At 45.6% G+C, this 18,028-nt stretch overlaps 1 protein-coding gene and 1 pseudogene across 4 annotated transcripts in view; one reads left to right on the top strand and one right to left on the bottom strand.

Moving 5' to 3' along the window:
* The window catches only part of TDRD5 (tudor domain containing 5), a 107,367-nt gene that overhangs the window by 69,978 nt on the left and 19,361 nt on the right, over window positions 1-18,028 (bottom strand). For all 4 annotated transcript variants that reach the window (XM_051858243.2, XM_051858241.2, XM_051858244.2 and 1 more), the window contains 2 exons: window positions 3,376-3,459; window positions 728-784 (listed from right to left, as the gene is read on the bottom strand). In XM_051858243.2, the coding sequence (XP_051714203.2) occupies window positions 728-784; window positions 3,376-3,459 (141 nt within the window). The remainder of the gene's footprint in view (window positions 1-727; window positions 785-3,375; window positions 3,460-18,028) is intronic.
* On the top strand, window positions 15,127-16,701 carry LOC138850375 (cell division control protein 42 homolog; annotated as a pseudogene).

Here is an 18,028-nt window from a genome sequence, read left to right as displayed (position 1 = left end):
CCCCTGACTCCTGGCCCCACCCACCCTGGTCATTGTGGCCATTTAGGGAGTGAACCAGCAGATGAGTATTCTCTTGTCTCTTCCTCTCTGTGCAACTCTGACTTTAAAATAAACATATAAATCTTTTTAAAAAAGGAATGCATATGAGGTATTCAGTGTCTGCACATCACCTCTAACACTTGGTACTGTCACACATTAAAATCAGTTCCTTTGGGGCATATGTTTGGCCCTAGCGGATAAGACAAGTTAGGACACCTACAACCCACATCATGCGGCCTGGGTTCAAGTCCCGGCCCTGGCTCCTGACTCCAGTTTCCCACCACTGTACACCCTGGGAGGCAGCAGGTGAAGGCTCAAGTGACTGGGTCCCTGTCGCCCCCGTGGGAGACCTGGATTGCATGCCCAGTTCTCAGTTCCTGGCTCTGGCACCAGCTGGGCCCCAGCCATTGTGGGCACTTGTGGAGTGAATCAGCAAATGTAAACTGTCATCTGCCTCTTAAAAAAATACTAATATTCACTCCAATTTAAATAAGTAAAAACATCCTTCCTATACATAATCAGTGTTTGTTAAGTAGTATACTTAACTTTTGTAATAAAGAAAAAGATACTAAAATGCAACACAAGATATAGAAGTGTTGGACTATAGACTCCGAGGGTCTAAGAAGTAGCAATAAAGCTTCCATCACAAGAAACACAAACCAGCGATGGTGAAAAAGAAACCACTTACCTCAAACTCTCTAAGCAGCTTAGAGATAAACAGACCATCTGGAAACTTAGACACAACCTAATAAATACAAAACGAAATACAGAGACTTACTTGGAATGCTGGGTGGAAAAAATATCAAAATAAGGCAGAATAAACTTATGTTGTAAGATACAGAATGACATTAGCATTGACTGACTTGCAGCCACACTATACTTTTGAAAAGTTATGATCAATTTTAAAAACTGCTACAACAACCATGAGACAGACAGTGGTTTCCAACGCTCTCAGAGCTGAGAATCATTGCACAAAACCTCAGTGCCTCACCTCCCCAGAAATCCCCTCACCTCTTCAGCCCAGCTAACACATCTAGCTCTGGCCCACACAGGATTAACATTCTACAACACAGTACTAACCATCTGTTAGGAAAGATGCAATGATGTTACAGAAAATTTGGGGGAACATGATCAAGAAAAAATATCCATAATGGCCATTACTGTCCATATACACATAATAAAACCATGTATAAAAATAAGGTCAATATTTCTATAACTGGTTTTTAGATATCATACCATAGATATCTTTCCATGTCAGTTAATGCAGGTCAGCATTTGTATGGGCTATTGATTTTTAAAAATACTCAATATACCTAATTTATCTAATCCTCTATGGCTGTTTGATTTTTCATTACAAATATTACAATGATCATCTTCATACATGGTCTTTGGGGATGAATTCCTACAAGTAGACTCACCCTACCCCAATAAAGCAAAAAAAAAAAAAAAAAAAAAAAAAGATTCTGTTTTTCTGTTTTCCTGATTTTCACAGATATTATACAAATTTCTAGTTCAAGTTTCAGCAAAATACAAAACTTGGGGCCAGTGCTGTGGGCAGAGGGGTTAAGCTGCCCCCTGCAAGAGCAGCATCCCAGCTGGGTGCTGGCTGAGTCCGGGCTGCTCCACTTCTGACCCAGCTGGCTGCTAATGCGCCTGGGAAAGCAGCGAAGATGGCCCACGGCCTTGGCCCGGGACACCCCTAGGAGAGGACCCAGAAAAGCCCCCGATTTCAACCTGGCCCAACCCTGGCTGCTGCAGCCATCTGAGGAGTGAACCAGTGGATGGAAGGTCTCTTTTTTCCTTCTCTGTACCTCTGCCTTTCAAATAAATTAAGTAAATCTTTTTTTTAAAAAGTGTGTGTTTGTGTATACACACTCATAAATATACTATTTTAAAAATCTGTGACCCAGAAACAGCCCCTGGGAACGAGTCTCTGTGCATGTACGTACATTATCCCCGATTTCCTATGAAAGGACAATGGTAACATGCTGCTCCATGAATCTTGTTTTCAGAATCCAATAATATGTCGGCCTGCGCCGTGGCTCACTAGGCTAATCCTCCGCCTAGCGGCGCTGGCACACCGGGTTCTAGTCCCGGTTGGGGCGCCGGATTCTTTCCCGGTTGCCCCTCTTCCAGGCCAGCCCTCTGCTGTGGCCAGGGAGTGCAGTGGAGGATGGCCCAGGTGCTTGGGCCCTGCACCCCATGGGAGACCAGGAAAAGCACCTGGCTCCTGGCTCCTGCCATCGGATCAGCGCGGTGCGCCGGCCGCAGCGCGCTGGCCGCGGCGGCCATTGGAGGGTGAACCAACGGCAAAAGGAAGACCTTTCTCTCTGTCTCTCTCTCTCACTGTCCACTCTGCCTGTCAAAAAATAAAAAAAAAATAAAAAAAAAAGAATCCAATAATATGTCAAGTTACTTCCATGTAGATTCATAGCGACATACATAAACTTTCTTAAAAGCTGTGTGATATCCCCCAGCTTGGATAGAAAATTTAATCAAGCCTTTAGCCAATAAACGCTTAATTCTTCTATAAAGCTTTGGTACCATAAACAAGTCACACTGAACAAGCAGTTGTCGGACAACTGCTCAAGTACCCAATTCAAACACAGGGCCTGAACGTTACCAGGGTAAGAGGCCTGGAGGAAGCTCCTGGTTCCTGGCTCCAGACAGATCCAGCTCTGGCCACTGTAGTCATTTGGGGAGTGAACCAGTGATGGAAACCTTCCCCGCACCCCGTCTGTAACTCTGCCTCTCAAATAAAGATCTTAAAAATGCATATATTTAAAACATGACTGGACAGTAATTCTTCAACTTCAGTGGAAATTTAAATGTGTCCAAACTTTTCAGAAAGTAATTCATCAAAGCTTCTGACTGGTAATTTCACTTCTAGGTAAAAACTCATGGACACTGACTGCAGCATTTTAAAGTGAGCCAGACGGCAATAAACAATCCAAGCTTTAACTGGCCATGGATCTCATAAATTAAACATGGTACCAACATAATGGGATACCACACATTTGGAATACCTGAGATGCATGTATGTAAGCCTAGGATTTCAAAGGTCTTGAACAGTGATTTACTGGAGGGAGGAAAGAAGGGAGGAAGAGAAAGCATTCATGGAGAAACTTGTATTTGCCAAATAGTTTTATACTAGGCATTTCTAAAAGAGTGTATTTTATTTTTTTCTCACTTTAAAATTGCCATTCCACTTGTAGTTTATTAGAAAATATTTGTTATAACTATAAAACATTTGCAGGCAAATTAAACTCAATGACAAGTGATACACAAATTTATAATCAATTCTTTACTCACTTTCCAGAAACACAAGACACTTACAAATTTTATCTTTTGTTTTAGCTCTGGGCTGATTGTCCCTCCAGGTCCAATTTGTGCAAGAACGGATTTGAATGAGTTCTCCAACTATAAAAGAAGAGATGAGGTCAAGTCACAGTCCTCCCTCCCCTCCCCCAAGAGTCAAAGGTGGAGCCAAACAGCAGGAAAGGAAACACCTAAGAAAGGAAGTTTTCTTCCAGTGAAATGACAACACTGTTCGTACGAAGAGGCGCTGTCCACATTTCATACCATGTAATACACACGGAGAGTGATGGACTTCTGGGTGTTGCTTCTGCAGTTTTGTAACTTTGACCAACACCAGTTAGTTCTTGCCCACGTTGACTGTCTGTCGTCTTTTGAAAAGGATGATGATACCCATGAGGGGAACCAAAGCGTAGAGCTGTGCAGACATGGATGGCACGTCCCTACTCCTTTGGCCCAGGCAGCTCTGTGGAGCCTGCTGTCCATGTGCACACATCTGGTGTCCCCACGTCCCTCATGGCAAATGCCTGGGGCGCTGTGAGTGCCTGTGGGACCTGCTTCTGGAAGCCTGCTCCCTGAATGTGCTCCTGAGTGCTGGCAGCGCCCTCCGGGGTTCCAGCTCACCACCCCTGTGCAGGAGCCGTTCCGGGGGCAGGAGACGGAATCTCCATGAAACTCGACACCAGTGTTCTCTGTAACAGATCTGGAGTCTTCAATTACTCAATCCCACACTCCTCCCAGAAATCATGTTCCTAATTTTCTCCTATTTATGAAAGCATTGTGTTTACTGAACACATACTTAGTGAATGCTAACGTGAGGAATAGATGGGGTGGTGGGAAGTCCCCTGGCAGGAGGGAATGAGCCTGAGTTAGGATAGGAGAGGAGGAGAACAACTGGAACTACAGGGCAGGAGGAGAAAGCTCCCACCCTACAACCGAAACAAGGAGAAAGGAGCCAGTGTGGGCACCGAGAGGCTCCCTAGGAGTGGGGCCAGAGGCGAGAGGGCAGTTCAGAAGCAAGGCCCACACCCAAAAGCAGACGGAGAGGTAGACAGCTCTGAGCTCTCTCGTGCGCGCCCCTCCTCCGGCCCGAGAGTGAGCCCTTCCTCTAACGCTAGCATTGGAGAGTTTCATGGTGGCCTCACAGGGGTGCTGTGACTCGGATCCAGGCTCTCCCATAATCTTGCTCTCCCCTCGGGGATTTGAGCTGCCTTGGGGTCCTGGATTTCTGCCAGCCACAGATCACACCCCCGGACCTCCTTCCACACCACCGAATGCTCCGTGATCTCCAGCCACACAGTGGCCTTCCAAATTCCTGATAAGACGGGGCAGGCAGAGGATCCTCTCAGTGGGACTCTATGGGTTGTGGTTCTACTCGACTTTGCGCCCAAGTCCTGGCTCCAGGCACCACAACGCCTATGGCCTCGTGCCTCTGCAGACTCTGTGTCCGGGCAACAGTGGCTGTGGGAGACAACTCAAACCGTTTCCCCTCTACTGGCTAACCCCTGGGCTCCAGTGGGTGTTTGGGTGACGACCTCTGCCCTCTGCTCCCACATCCTCCTGTCGGACGGCTGTGATGTCACGGACAACCAGTATCCAGCAATCCGACTCCACAGGTCGCATGGGAGCTGCTGCTTCCCTCGTTCTGTCTGATCCTCCTCTTGGTGGTCTCCTGTCTTGACAAGCAGTTCCAGATCTCTGTGAGCACTCGGAATGTGGACGATTTCCTGCCTAAGGTGTCTCCTAGCTCAGCTCTAAACCTCCTCTGGCTCAGTTCTCTTCACTTCCAGCGATCTCACTGAAAAGCCAGAACCCCTTCTTCAATGTTCGCTGCTCCAGCCCTCACAGTCTCACTCACTGCACCTCCCCCTCCCACCCAGGCATTCCAACCTATCTCAGAAGCAGCCCCTGTCCAAAGTCTGCTCCCCTGCCTTGTCTATGACCCTAACACCCTCCTCCCAGAGAAGCCAAGGCAGGTTTGGGAACAGGCCGTCTCCATGCCATCACCCTCCGGTCCTCATTCTCCAGCCGGTCTTCACCCCTCCCTCTCCTGCTCCAATTCTATAAGAATAGCAAGGGGTGGCGATTCCACCCTCCAGAGCTCTCAAGTCGCCAGCCCCACCCTTCTGAGGGCTCTTTCCCTGAGCAAGCCAGACAGGATAATCAGGTCTTTTGATGGGCTTTGTCCTCACCTTGTAACTGAATATCAAGCTGACCCCACCAGGTCTCCTCAATTCCTGAAAACCAGATTTCCTGGTCCCATTAGTGAGCATTTCCCAGATGTGTCTCCCAAGCTATGTGAAATATGGTCAAGACTACTACTGGCCCTTCAAACCAGCAGGCTCACCACGTTAATCACTATTTCCAGACACAGCTCCTTTTCCCTAATTGCCCCTCACTATCACCTATCAGACTCTCCTCCTTAGGAATCTCTGCAGGGGAGGTGCCCACCTGCTCTGGTGGGTGCCCTCTCCCATTAAACCTCACATCACGGTGAACAATCTCCAGTGGACCTCTTGTCCCTGGCACATCAGCACCCTCAGGACCTGTCTGGCAGCTGCCTGAACATTTTGTTTCCGAGACAGTCCCAACTAGTTGACCACTGACTAGGGCATCAATGGCCTAGAGTGTTCTTTGTGTATAAAGAAAAGTACACTCAATTAGAATCTAAAAAGATGTCTTTGGTAAGTAACAATCTCATGCGTAAGAATTTGGTTCAGCTGTATGTGGACACTGGGTTTAAAGGAATTTCTTTAAAATCAAAGAAGATCACTGCCTTTAAAAATATTGCTTCGTACCTCTAAATACTTGCTTTACAATTTGTTTTACCAGGTTTCTGATGACATAGCAATGGGTAATCGGCACTTGATGAAACAGCAGTGGGTAGTCAGTATTCATCGTAACCCCTAAGGTGGACTTTGCAGTCTCTGGTGAAATGTCATTGATTTACAGCTAGAGTTTTATAAAAGGAGAAGAATTCCATATGAACTTATTGTTGCCCACAAGGCAGACAGAGGTATGGTTTGATATCAGCTCTTCGGTGAGCCAGGTGTAATTGCTAAATGTAAACTGGGTAAAGCAAATGAGATCAATGTGTCTAAATGTAAACTCCGGCACTCTCAGCACCTCATTTTCTATGGAAAAACTACTTGAGTTTGCTAACATTTTCTCATAAACTGTCCATATGAAAATACTTCAAGACTGCATTAAAGTAAACTAAGGTTGAAATCTGATGTGTCATCTTATTTAGAAAATGTTAATTTGGAGAATTCAGAAGAGTGATTTAAAATGTAAATCAAGGAAGTCAGCTGATGGGAGGCAGGAGCTGCCAGTCTATTTGACGTAGAGCTAGAGTCTGATCCTGGTCAAGCAATGAGGCTTCTAGAATATTTTGATATCTTAATCTGTGTAAAACCTGTAGCATCTCCTTTTAATAGTTTTGTTTAATTGGTGACTCTGTCAGTTTTCTAGCCAGCTCCAGTAAGCCACTCTCCCTGCCCTAGTTCTGACTGTTAAAACTTCCAAATTATGGGATAGGAGTCCATGCACTACCTCTTAAATTTAAGGTTTTATTTCTGGTTTTTGGAGTGACCAAAGAGACACAGATTTGGTGTTCTGTTGAAGCCATCTATTGTGTTCTCTTAATGTCTCTGTTAAGTTCTTTTTTTATTTGACAGGTAGAGTTAGACAGTGAGAGAGAGAGACAGAGAAAGGTCTTCCTCCCATTGGTTCACCCCCGACATGGCCGCTACGGCTGGCGCTGCGCCGATCCGAAGGCAGGAGCCAGGTGCTTCTCCTGGTCTCCCATGGGGTGCAGGGCCCAAGCACTTGGGCCATCCTCCACTGCCTTCCCGGGCCACAGCAGAGAGCTGGCCTGGGAGAGGAGCCACCGGGACTAGAACCCGGCGCCGATATGGGATGCTGGCGGCACAGGCGGAGGATTAACCAAGTGAGCCACGGCGTCAGTCCCTGTTAAGTTTTTTTTTTTTTTTTTTTTTTTTTTTTTTGACAGAGTGGACAGTGAGAGAGAGAGAGAGAGAGAGAGAAAGGTCTTCCTTTTCTGTTGGTTCACCTCCCAATGGCTGCTGCAGCCGGCGCACCATGCTGATCCAAAGCCAGGAGCCAGGTGCTTCTCCTGGTCTCCCATGGGGTGCAGGACCCAAGCACTTGGGCCATTCCTCCACTGCCTTCCCAGGCCACAGCAGAGAGCTGACCTGGAAGAGGGGCAACCGGGATAGAATCCAGCACCCTGACCGGGACTAGAACCTGGTTTGCCGGCACTGCTAGGTGGAGGATTAGCCTAGTGAGCCGCGGCGCCGGCCTTAAGTTCTAATTGTTTAAAAAAAGCTGAGTTTTTTTTTTTATTCAGAGTTATGGTTTTCTGAATACATACTCATTCTTAAATATTTGAATAATCACTTTATAACAATGATCAAATCTGGTTTATATTATGTGATGATGTTAAGGGATCCTATTTCTACTAGATATTTTAAACCTCCTTGGCAACCTTGACAGGCATTAAAAAAAAAATCAAAGTTCCAAGTTCCTGAACTTTGGTATTTCCAGCTGGGCCCCTGGAAATATCAAAGGATATGTCTCTCATTTTGTAAAGACACCAACTAATCAGGCTATTTGGATTATATTACAGTTACTGTCAAGATGAAGTGGTACTGAATTTTAAGTTTTGATAATGTAAAATGCTACTGATACAAACGTCCAAAAGTTAAAAAATATAATGATCCTGTGTTATCAGACATGGTGGTTATTTTAATGAGAAAGGCCCAGAGGCCTAGAAGAGATGTTTTATAAAATCCTACAGGTGCTTTCAAAAATACTTCATGGAGCAAGTGCCTCTTCTTGGCTCATGAGTTTATAATTTTAAATCATGGCTATTTAAAGTTTTTGTCATCCAGTTTGTATTGTCCTTCAAATACTAAAGATCAGATTTGCTGCTCATAAAACTAAAACATCATTGGTTCTGTGTTTAGCTGTGTCCTCCCAGAGGTTCTAATGGAGTTTTCCTAGCAACTTCTATTGTATTCAGTACTTTGGGATGCCTCTGTAAGCAGATGAAGCCAACAATGCACTACAGGTTCTCACTGAGAGCAAGTATGGTTAACTGCGGTTACTAAGACCAGAAAGTAATTTGAATCAATTGATAATAATAATTTAAAAAAAACAGTTAAAGACTTTAAGAAGTTATTATTGAAACTGCTTTATTGTTCTATCTTGCATGTTATGTTATGCATATTGTCCACATGGGAAAATTTAAGAACTGTTTTAATTGGCTTATAGATAAGATGACTCATATTTAAACTGCTAAGTTAATTGAAGATACATCTTGGTTCGTTTGACCTAATCTCTGTAACAGATGTTTTAAATTTATTGGTAGAAAGAGAATATGTTTCCAAATACATGTGTTCTTACCTTAAAAAAAGAAAGAGGTCAGACATGTAGGAAAATAGAACGGTTATAAACTTAGCAGGTGGAAGTAAAAGTCGGAGGCCTGAGTTAAGGCAGCAAGAGTTTGAGGTGGCACGGAGAGGTCTAAGTAGAGAGGACACCTGGGGACACCCAAGGAGCAAGCCAGAAGCACTGGTCCCAGGCGGAGAGCAGCATGGGCACACCCACACCCAGGGCTGGCCACGAACCGTGGCAGAGGGGAACTAGAGGAGAGCCAATGAGCACAGGGTGGTGTCCACTGCACTTACTAATGCTGATAAACGTGAAAGGAAACACCAGCAGAGCCACAGGGGTACAGAGAAGATGTACTGTTGATAGGTTTTCCTTCTACCACCTGTTCCACTTCGCTCTTCTCTCTCGGACTGCCACCACGCACACAGTGTGCGACTTTCAAAGCCTCAACAGTCTCAACCTCTCTGCAGTTGGTGCAACAACCGAGTGAGGTCAGGCGCAGCGAGGGCTTGCTCGTCCTGGTGCCCACACCTGGAGGGAGCTCCCGGGACCCTTTCCCACCCCCTTGCACAGCCATGTTCATCCTGGCGGGACCCTCTCCGGCCACTCGCAACTCTTCTTTCCATCTGATGTCATTGTCATCACACTTGGCAAACACCCCTCAAGTCTCAGCAGGTACATAACTCCCAAGATCAAGTTCTCCCCCACTAGTCACATTTCCTGGGGCACTTCAGTGTGGATCCGGGAAGGGGAGGGTTAGGTACTATGACTGCATTACTGGCTTTCACAGACGGTCACAGGCCTGGATCTTAAAGTCCTGATGTTTCTTCTGTGTTAACTCCTAGCGACCAAGGGAAGAATCCAAACACATCTGATTTCCCACTTCCCAACATGCGTGCTCCCACCATTTGAAGATTCAACGCTGTCACTTACTAAGCTGTCTCTGCGCTGGGTGCTGTAGGGGACCACCAAGGCCACTTCTGGCAGTGCCCCTCCTCTCAGCACTCACATTAAGGGGATGCGGTCAGAGCCTGGCCAGCCACGACTGGAGGCTGACAGGGACACACACATCAGGCTGTCAGTGTGCAGAAGGCTTCCCCCAGCACGACCTTGAAGGACGGGCAGAATTTTGCAGAGACAGAGAGCACTGAGGGTTAGAAGGAACTTCATCAACAAAGGAAACCAACTAAAGCAGTTTGCATGAAGGCTGGGGCAACAGGGGGAAAACTGGCTGGTAACTGATGTCACACGGGAACACTTCACTGTCAAGCTAAGGAGTTTTTGTCGGTTTTGAAGGCAAGAACAGAGAATGACACCAGAAGCTCTGAACAAGGGACTCTGTCTGAACTACTATCTGACAACAGAACAGTAGACTGGAGTGGGGGATGACCAGTTAGGAGACCACAGCAACTCTGTGGGCAAGAGTTTTAACAAGGGCGCGATGAGAACGAGAGGGGAGAGGGGAGCAAGCCACAGAGGCTGGGACTCAAGTGCTCGTTCTACAGGGATGAATAAGACGACCAGAGAGACAGCCTCAAGGACCTCGAGTTCCGTGTAGGACCCTAAAGCACTCCGCAACAGTCAGGCCTCTGCTGGTTTCTCACGGATTCCAACAGCTTGGAAAATCGGGAAGTAAGCAGCAGAATGGCGACTGCACACTTCATTTGTCTCTGGAGTACTGCTTGTGACAGATGCCAGCCAGCTATTACCCACAAGCCAAGCCTGCCTGGCCATCTGACTTGGTATGGCCCACAAGCTAAGAATGGTTCTGGCATTTTTTAATGGGGGAGGGCACCATTTTGGACATACCTAACAGCTACACCAGCTCATTACCACATGTCCAGCAACCAGCCAAAAGGAGATGCCACAGTCTGGCTGGTAGAATTGACAGGGGGCTGGGTGCTTGTGACTGTCCGAACTTTGTGTGCTGGGACTGTGACAACACTGTGGCTGCATGGGAGGGCGCAGGGTGTGGCTGGGTCTTTGGGCAGTCACTGTGGGCAGCTCCACACGCTCAGGGCTCCCCGATTCCCTGGTGAGGGTCATTGCTGCGGGACCGATCTGTGCTCAGACTGAGGACTGCATGGCTCCTCTGTGTGGTTCTTGTGGCAGTGTGGACAAATGTCACACCAGGCATTGGTCTCCTCAGAGGACAGGAAGTGAGCGTGAGACTATCCCAACAGAGCAGATTAATCCTCCCCTCTGATAAAAGGAGAGATTTACTATACCCAATTTGGGTGTCCCCTTGGACACTACCCTCACACTGGAGCACTGAACAGAGCTCCCTGGCCACACCCAGCACACACCTCATGGTTCTCACTGAAAGAACGGACACTGCACTCAGCCACAGGGCACTGTCCAAAGATAGAAGCCAGCACAAGGAAAAAACAAAAACCAACAAGTACCTCCATAAATGCCTAAAAATAAACACAGCAATTCAAGAAACAAGAATAAGGAAGACAACTTGATGACCCCGAAGGAACACAACAACACTTCAATACTATAAAATGAAGACGAGACTGAAGAAATGTCAGAGATGGAATTGAAAAAATTGACTGTAGGATTATTTACAAGTCATCAGAAGCAAATCACGAACTAAAGAAATCTGTACAGGGCAGGAAAAAAATTCTTCTCATGAAACAGAAATTTTAAAGAGAAATCAGAACAAAACACTGGAAATGAAAAATTCAACAGATCAAATAAAAAACGCGGTGAAAAGTCTTAACAGAGCTGGTGAGGCAGATGAAAGAATATCTGAGTAAGAAGACCAATCTCCAGAAATTTTACAGTCAGACCAAAAACAAAAAAGAGGGGAAATTAGAAAACTAAAAAACAGTGTTGGAGATTTATGGATGCTATCAAATGACCCAACATACAGGTCTTAGGAGTTCCTGAGGCACAGAAACAAGGAATGAATTAGAAGGGGCCAGCGCTGAGGCGAAGCAGGTAAAGCTGCCACCTGCAGTGCTGGCATCCAGTTTGAGTCCTGGCTCCTCCACTTCCAATCCAGCTCCCTGCTAATGCACCTGGGAAAGTAGCAGAGGATGGCCCAAGTGCTTGGGCCCCTGCACCCCTGTGGGAGACCTGGAAGAAGCTCCTGGCTTCAGATGGGCTCAGCTCCAGCCATTGTGGCCATTTTGAGAGTGAACCTTTAGATGGAAAACCTCTCTCTGCAAGTCTGTCTTTCAAATGAATAAATTTTTTAAAGATTTACTTATTCATTTGAAAGTCAGAGTTACACAGAGAGTGGAGAGGCAGAGAGCGAGCGAGCGAGCGCGCGCGCACACAAGAGAGGCTTCCATCCAATGGTTCACTCTCCAATTGGCTGCACCAATCCAAAGCCAGGAGCTTCTTCTGGGTCTCCCACGTGGGTGCAGGGGCCCCAGGACCTGGGCCATCTTCTACTGCTTTCCCAGGCCACAGCAGAGAGCCGGATGGGAAGTGGAGCAGCCGCGTCAAATCAGCACCCATATGGAATGCCAGTCCCTCAGGCCAGGGTGTTAACCTGCTGCACCACAGCACTGGCCCATGAATAAATTTTTTAAAAAGGGCCTTTTTAGTGAAATAATTCCATAAAACTTCACTAATTTGGAGAAAGGGACATCCAAGCACAGGAAGCACACAGAACTCCTAATAGACATGATCAGAAAAGATCTTCACCATGACACATTGTGGTCAAACTCTGCACAGTAAAACATAAAGAAAAGATTCGAGAGAGTGGCAAGATGGCGGAATAGGAAGGGAACACACTGATAGTCCGGGAAGAGACAGTTTAATAAAAGTGGAGATACTGCAGGTTCAAGGAAGAGTAGGGGAAGAAACAGCAGAGGAAACTCTTCCAGAACTAGTGTTTCACAGTGGACCTGCATGGAGGGAGTGGGAGTCCACGGTTCGGGACACCAGCGGCAGAATCCACACACCAGTGCTGGAACGCAAGGTGAGCTGAACCTCAATAGCCCAAGACACCATTGGGAAAGCGGAAAGAGGAGACTAGAGGGAACAAGGCTTGAAACCCCGTGGGGAAAGAATTCACCAGGCTAACTAGAAAAGAGAGGAAAAAAAAAAGAAAGTGACTGGTATGGGCACGAGTTTCTCTCTCTCCGCTCACCTCTCAAAGGCGAGCAAGACAAAGAGCAGGCACCATCTTGGACATACGTCATAAGCGGGCGACCTCAGGGCTGCACCCACCCTCAGCCAAGCAGAAAAACCTGACTCTGGGGGGTGTGAAATAACAGGAGATTAGGCCCTAGTGAATGTGTGGAGCTAATGAACTGAGACTGTGAAAAAAGAGATGGTGGGGGACAGAACTCATGGAATTCACGTGAGTACTCTCCAGAGACGCTACAATTCGGTAACCTTGGCAACCCAGTGGGAGACTGAAGGAGAATTTGAGCCCACACTGAGGGCAGCACAGATTCCCTGTGTGGTCCTTGGGAAAGAGCTCCCAATCTCTGGCTCCTGTATATCATTCGCCTGCTAACTACCTTCAATTCTGCTCAGCTATGCGGAATTGCTTCCCTTCTGAATCCAAAAAAAAAAAAAAAGAGAGAGAGATTTACCACGCCTAACCTGGGAGTGTCACCTTTGGCACACCCTTAACCCTGAAGAACCAAACAGAACTCTCAGGCCACACCCATCTCAAGAATTTGTCAACATTCGTCCAGCCCTGCAAAAGATGCTTAAAGATGTGTTACTCACAGAAACACGGTCATCAATATGAAAGAAGGTAAAGGAAGGAAACCTCACAGCAAAACATCACAGGAAGTTCAAAGCATATTATAAAATATCTTTGGGAAATGGCAGGGCAAAGTTACTACTTATTAATAGTCACATTGAACATTAATGGCCTGAACTGTCCAGTTAAAAGACACAGATTGGCTGATTGGGTTAGGGAACAAAACCCATCTATTTGCTGCTTACAAGAGACACATCTTTCCAACAAAGATGCATACAGACTGAAAGTGAAAGGCTGGGGCCAGCGCCGTGGCTCAATAGGCTAATCCTCTGCCTTGCGGCGCTGGCACACCGGGTTCTAGTCCCGGTCGGGGCACCGGATTCTGTCCTGGTTGCCCCTCTTCCAGGCCAGCTCTCTGCTGTGGCCCAGGAGTGCAGTGGAGGATGGCCCAAGTGCTTGGGCCCTGCACCCCATGGGAGACCAGGAGAAGCACCTGGCTCCTGGCTTTGGATTGGTGTAGCGCCGGCCGCGGCGGCCATTGGAGGGTGAACCAACGGCAAAAAAGGAAGACCTTTCTCTCTGTCTCTCTCTCTCACTGTCCACTCTGCCAGTCCAAAAAAAAAAAAAAAAAAAAAAAGTGAAAGGCTGGAAAAAGATATACCATGCCAACAGAAATGAAAAAAGAGTGGGTGTAGCCATCTTAATATCAGACAAATAAACTTTAACACAAAAACTGTTAAGAGAGACAAAGAGGGGCACTATATAATGATTAAGGGATCAATTCAACAGGAAGATATAACAATTATAAATATATATGCACCTAATTACAGGCCACTGGTTTATTTAAAAGATTTGTTAAGGGAGTTAAAGGGAGACTTAGACCCCAATACAATAGTACTGGGGGACTTCAATACTCCACTCTCAGAAATAGACAGATCAACAGGACAGAAGATCAACAAGGATACAGTAGATTTAAATGACACTATAGCCCAAATGGATCTAACAGATATCTACAGAACTTTTCATCCTACACATAAAGAATTTACATTCTTCTCAGCAGTACATGGAACCTTCTCTAGGATTGACCATATACTAGGCCGTAAAGCAAGTCTCAGCAAATTCAAAAGAATTAGAATCATACATGCAGCTTCTCAGACCATAAAGGAATGAAGCTGGAAATCAGCAACTCAGGAATCCCTAGAGCACATGCAAACACATGGAGATTGAACAACATGCTCCTGAATGAACACTGGGTCATAGAAGAAATCAAAAGAGAAATCAAAAACTTTCTGGAAGTAAATGAGGATAACAGCACAACATACCAAAACTTGTGGGAAACAGCAAAAGCAGTGTTAAGAGGAAAGTTTATATCAATAGGTGCCTACATCAAGAAATTGGAAAAGCACCAAATAAGTGAGCTTTCAGTGCATCTCAAGGATCTAGAAAACCTGCAGCAAACCAGACCCAAATCTAGTAGGAGAAGAGAAATAAATAAAATCAGAGAAGAAATTAACAGGATTGAATCAAAAAAAAAATTACAAAAAATCAGCCAAACGAGGAGCTGGTTTTTTGAAAAAATAAACAAAATTGACACCCCATTGGCCCAACTAACTAAAAAAAGAAAAGACCCAAATCAATAAAATCAGAGATGCAAAAGGAACGTAACAACAGACACCAAATAAAAAGAATCATCAGAAATTACTACAAGGAGGTGGAGAAGCTGAGGTCATCATCAAGTTTGAATAAAAGTGGATACAAACTATTTCAGCAATGCAGACAATTAAGTGCGCTGTTGTGGGCGATGGCGCTGTTGGTAAGACTTGTCTCCTGACTTCCTACACAACAAACAAATCTCCATCTGAGTATGTGCCGGCTGTTTCTGACAACTCTGCAGTCACAGTTATGACTGGGGAGAGCCATACACTCTTGGACTTTCTGATACTGCAGGGCAAGACGATCATGACAGATTACGGCCGCTGAGTTATCCACAAACAGATGTATTTTTAGTGTGTTTTTCAGTGGTTTCTCCATCCTCATTTGAAAATGTGAAAGAGAGCCGGCGCCGTGGCTCAATAGGCTAATCCTCCACCTTGCGGCGCCGGCACACCGGGTTCTAGTCCCGGTTGGGGCGCCGGATTCTGTCCCGGTTGCCCCTCTTCCAGGCCAGCTCTCTGCTATGGCCAGGGAGTGCAGTGGAGGATGGCCCAGGTGCTTGGGCCCTGCACCCCATGGGAGACCAGGAAAAAGCACCTGGCTCCTGGCTCCTGCCAGGATCAGCGCGGTGCGCCGGCTGCAGCGGCGGCCATTGGAGGGTGAACCAACGGCAAAAGGAAGACCTTTCTCTCTCTGTCTCTCTCTCTCACTGTCCACTCTGCCTGTCAAAAAAAAAAAAAAAAAAAAAAAAAAAAAAAAAGAAAAAAAAAAGAAAAAAAAAAGAAAATGTGAAAGAAAAGTGGGTGCCTGAGATAACTCACCATTGTCCAAACACTCCTTTCTTGCCTGTCGGGACCCAAATTGATCTCAGAGATGACCCCTCTACTATTGAGAAACTTGCCAAGAACAAACAGAAGCCTATCACTCCAGAGACGGCTGGAAAGCTGGCCCGTGATCTGAAGGCTGTCCTATGTGGAGTGTTCTGCGCTCACACAGAAAGGCCTAAAGAATGTATTTGATGAAGCACTATTGGCTGCCCTGGAGCCTCCAGAACCGAAGAGGAGCCGCAGGCGTGTGCTGCTGTGAACTCTCTCCTGAGCCCTTTCTGCACAGCTGGTGTCAGCATCGCACTAAAAGCAATGTTTAAATCAAATTAAAGATTACAAATTAAAATTCACTTTTGCAACAATGACAAATGCCCTGCACCTACCCACATGCACGCGTGTGAGACAAGGCCCATAGGTATGGCCCCTTTCTCCCTCCAATACTAGTTAATTGAGTAATTGTGTATTGTCAGAAAAGTGATCAGTACTAGTTTATGTTTTATTGTCCCCCCTCCCAATTTGTTGTTGTCACTGTTTTAAAGCAAGCCATGCTTTGTGACGACCCTGTAAACAGACTAATCTGAATTGTCGGAGCTGCTCCCTGGTTCCACTCTGGAGAGTAATCTGGGACATCTTAGTGTTTTTGTTTGTTTAGTTTTTTTCCTTTTTTTTTTTTTTGGGGGGGGGGGGATGTGTGTGGGGTTTTTCAGTCTTGTTTTTTAAATTCATTAACCAGTGGACAGCCCTTCAGGGGAGGAGGACGGACTGATTCCACATTCCACTTCCTGGACCTCGTGTTAGAACGCATGTCCGCCACCTGGTGTTCTTAGGAAGGAGCACAGTAAACGCCTCATGTAATAACATACTCCTTTTTGAAAGTTGCCTTTTCTCTCCAACCTTGAGTAGACCCAGTCTTTGAGGAAACTCGTGGAAGTAGGTGGAACCTGTCTTGCCCCTCCTCTTTTCTAGGATGCACTATATATGTGACTGTGACTTTCAAGGAAAGTTGTTTGCCATTTGCTGATTTTGGGGAAGTTAATTTCTAACTTCTTTCATGGATAAATGAAAAAAAGTACTGCACCTTTTGAAATACACCAAATGGATTGAGTTCATAATTAAAAATATTTTTCCCTATCAAAAAGAAATTACTACAAGGACTTGTATGCCAGCAAACAGGGAAACCTACCAGAAATGGAAAGATTCCTGGGCACATGCAACCTACCTAAATTGAACCAGGAAGACATCGAAAACCTAAACAGACCCATAACTGAGAAAGAAATTGAAACAGTAATAAAGGCCCTCCCAACAAAGAAAAGCCCAGGACCAGATGGATTCACTGCTGAATTCTACCAGACATTTAAAGAAGAACTAACTCCAATTCTTCTAAAACTATTCAGAACAATCAAAAAAGAGGGAGTCCTCCCTAATTCTTTCTATGAAGCCAGCATCACCTTAATTCCTAAGCCAGAAAAAGATGCAGCATTGAAAGAAAATTACAGACCAATATCCCTGATGAACATAGATGCAAAAATCCACAATAAAATTCTGGCCAATAGAATGCAACAACACATCAGAAAGATCATCCACCCAGACCAGGTAGGATTTATCCCTGGTATGCAGGGATGGTTCAATGTTCACAAAACAATCAATGTGATTCACCACATTAACAGACTACAGAAGAAAAACCGTATGATTATCTCAATAGATGCTGAGAAAGCATTTGATAAAATACAACACCCGTTCATGTTGAAAACTCTAAGCAAACTGGGTATGGAAGGAACATTCCTCAATACAATCAAAGTAATTTATGAAAAACCCACAGCCAACATCCTATTGAATGGGGAAAAGTTGGAAGCATTTCCACTGAGATCTGGTACCAGACAGGGATGCCTACTCTCACCACTGCTTCAATATAGTTCTGGAAGTTTCAGCCAGAGCCATTAGGCAAGAAAAAGAAATTAAAGGGATACAAATTAGGAAGGAAGAACTCAAACTATCCCTCTTTGCAGATGATATGATTCTTTATTTAGGGGATCCAAAGAACTCTACTAAGAGACTATTGGAACTCATAGAGGAGTTTGGCAAAGCAGCAGGATATAAAAATCAA

Source organism: Oryctolagus cuniculus, chromosome 7 (genome assembly GCF_964237555.1).
Source record: "Oryctolagus cuniculus chromosome 7, mOryCun1.1, whole genome shotgun sequence".
Taxonomy (NCBI): domain Eukaryota; kingdom Metazoa; phylum Chordata; class Mammalia; order Lagomorpha; family Leporidae; genus Oryctolagus; species Oryctolagus cuniculus.
This window is presented reverse-complemented; position numbering and strand designations above follow the sequence as displayed.